The 2197-nt window shown below is 40.6% G+C and overlaps 1 protein-coding gene across 1 annotated transcript; it reads right to left on the bottom strand.

Moving 5' to 3' along the window:
• Positions 1-1474: 1474 nt before the first annotated feature.
• LOC145139741 (uncharacterized) lies at positions 1475-1951 on the bottom strand. The gene has a single exon (XM_079073458.1). It carries the CDS (start codon positions 1949-1951, stop codon positions 1475-1477), a length of 477 nt encoding a protein of 158 aa, XP_078929584.1.
• Positions 1952-2197: the final 246 nt, after the last annotated feature.

Here is a 2197-nt window from a genome sequence, read left to right as displayed (position 1 = left end):
AATTTCATTTTTAAAATTCTTTAATAATCCATAAACCGTACAAAAATATTGTTTTCAAAAACATAGTCAAATCAGATGATTGTGGACATACTTGCCACGCTCCAGAGACTCAAGATAGCTAAAATATCCTGGAATCTAGAAAAAAATCGGACCAAAGGATAGAGAGTTCAGATGAATTGTTTTGAAATTGAGTGAGAAGGAATGATGGCTCAATGCAATATTTATAAGACATTTTTCGGGGAGGCGGCCCACCCAGACCAGATGTGCGTTGCCCCCTGGCTCTGGTCAGTCGCCCTCCTTGCGACATGTGGCATGCATTGTCTAGTTTAACGTGGCGGCTTCTAGAAGCTGTGCGCCACGCCTTTGTGCGCATGGCGCAAAACGGTAATTTAACCACTTGGGTTGTGGTGACTTGGTAAGGCATGTGAAAGATATGGTGGATAACCTATTGACCCATGTTCAAATCCTGACACTACTCAGCCCTTGTGGCCATGGAGGTTCGCCTGCAGTGACTCCAGGGCATGAGGCAAAGCCTCATGTTTGCAGCGGGGGATTAGTCGGTGCGCGAAAGCTGGCCCGGAAACCCTCGTTAGGGAAGTTCCCTTTCCAAAAAAAAACGGTAATTTACAAAAATTCATAACTTTTTTATACGAGCTCCATTTTTAAGTTCTTTATATTCACGCGTAACTATCAACGAGATCTATAACTTTCATTTAGACTCCGTTGGCTAATTCTCACTTTATTTTTAAAGTTATATTTTTAACAGGCTTAGACTGTTAAAGTCCATATAAACACCATAACTTTCTCCTACAACCTCTGTTCTTGACTGTCTTTATATCGACGAAATCATATCAAAGAGATCTTTAACTCGTTTAAATTGTTTTTCCTAACAATCGACCGATTTGAATTTCGGTTTTTGTGCTAACACAGTTGTACTGAAAACGATTACAATGCTATTCAAGTTCACCATACATTATGCATTTTTCATCAGGCTACATAACATAATACTATCTATATAGGATGACTACTTCATATTTTGTACTTCAGATAAGAAGCTTCCCATTCTTGATCTCATGCAACGTCATCTGCTCCATCAAGGATCATCTGAAATGACCTTGCCTTTGGCTTTGACGGCGCATTCGGCCTTGCTGCTTCGTTTTTCTTTGGGCAATCCTTCGAAATATGCCCCTTATCTCCACAATCGTAACATATCCTGTCATTGAATGTAAAATCTCTAGAATAGTACCAGACCTTCCACACTTATAATAGGTCACTTTCCGTCGCATCTCTCATAGTGCTTTTTCTTGCACTTCTCACACCACTTGGCTTCATTGTTACCCTCATACCTCTTATCGTTCGGGTCAGACTTTGAGAATTTATTTTCTTATCGGATCTTGAAGATCCCTCGAGCTTCCTTTTCTCTCCCGACTCAGCTTTTTCCATACCCTTTTCCCTTATGTGGGTCTCTACATTCTTAGCCGCCCAGATGGCTGCTTTTAGAGTGGTTGCTAGCTTCACCGTTGGCCCCATAATCCGCTGGTATTCCAATAGCAAACTTGTTTACTTTGGAAAGTTCAGTAGGAACCAAGTTAGGAACTAGTTTTATATTCTCAGTGAAAGATGCAGCATATTCGTTGACACTTATCTTTCCTTTCTTCAGATTATGGAACTCGTTGTTGATCTCCAAACGATCTTGTTCAGAGAAATATTGCATTTTCAGCTCCTCAAGGAAGTTTTCCCAATACATCTTAATGGCTTCTCCCTTCTGCATAGTATCAACCAACATCTTCCACCATCTTAATACTTCAGTCTTTAGCTGTCTAAATGCGAGGACGGTCTTTTGTCTTTTGTTGTAGTCCCAGCTTTCAAATACCATTTCTATTTCAGAGATCCAGTCCAAAACTTCCACTGGTGTTAGGCTTCCAAAAAGACTTGGTGGTTTGGAAGCCATGAAGTCCTTGTACTTGCATTAATATTTCTCAATTTCCTCATCAGGGTTGTTCCTTATAACCCTTTGTGGTTCAGCATGGCTAACAGTCCGACTATAATTTCCTTCCTCTGATTGTTCCTCATTCAGCTTAGGTCGTACAACTGGTGTAGTAGGTTATTCTTTATTTTCCCAAAGTAGTTGCCTTGTTTCCTCCATCTGTCGGTCTAGCACTGTTTGAATCATCGCTTGAACTCTTGTCGTCGTGAC

This window comes from Lactuca virosa, chromosome 9, assembly GCF_052849685.1.
Source record: "Lactuca virosa cultivar CGN04683 chromosome 9, Lactuca_virosa_CGN04683_v6, whole genome shotgun sequence".
NCBI classification, from domain to species: Eukaryota; Viridiplantae; Streptophyta; class Magnoliopsida; order Asterales; family Asteraceae; genus Lactuca; species Lactuca virosa.
Note: the sequence above shows the minus strand (reverse complement) of the source record. Positions and strands in the feature narration are given on the sequence as shown.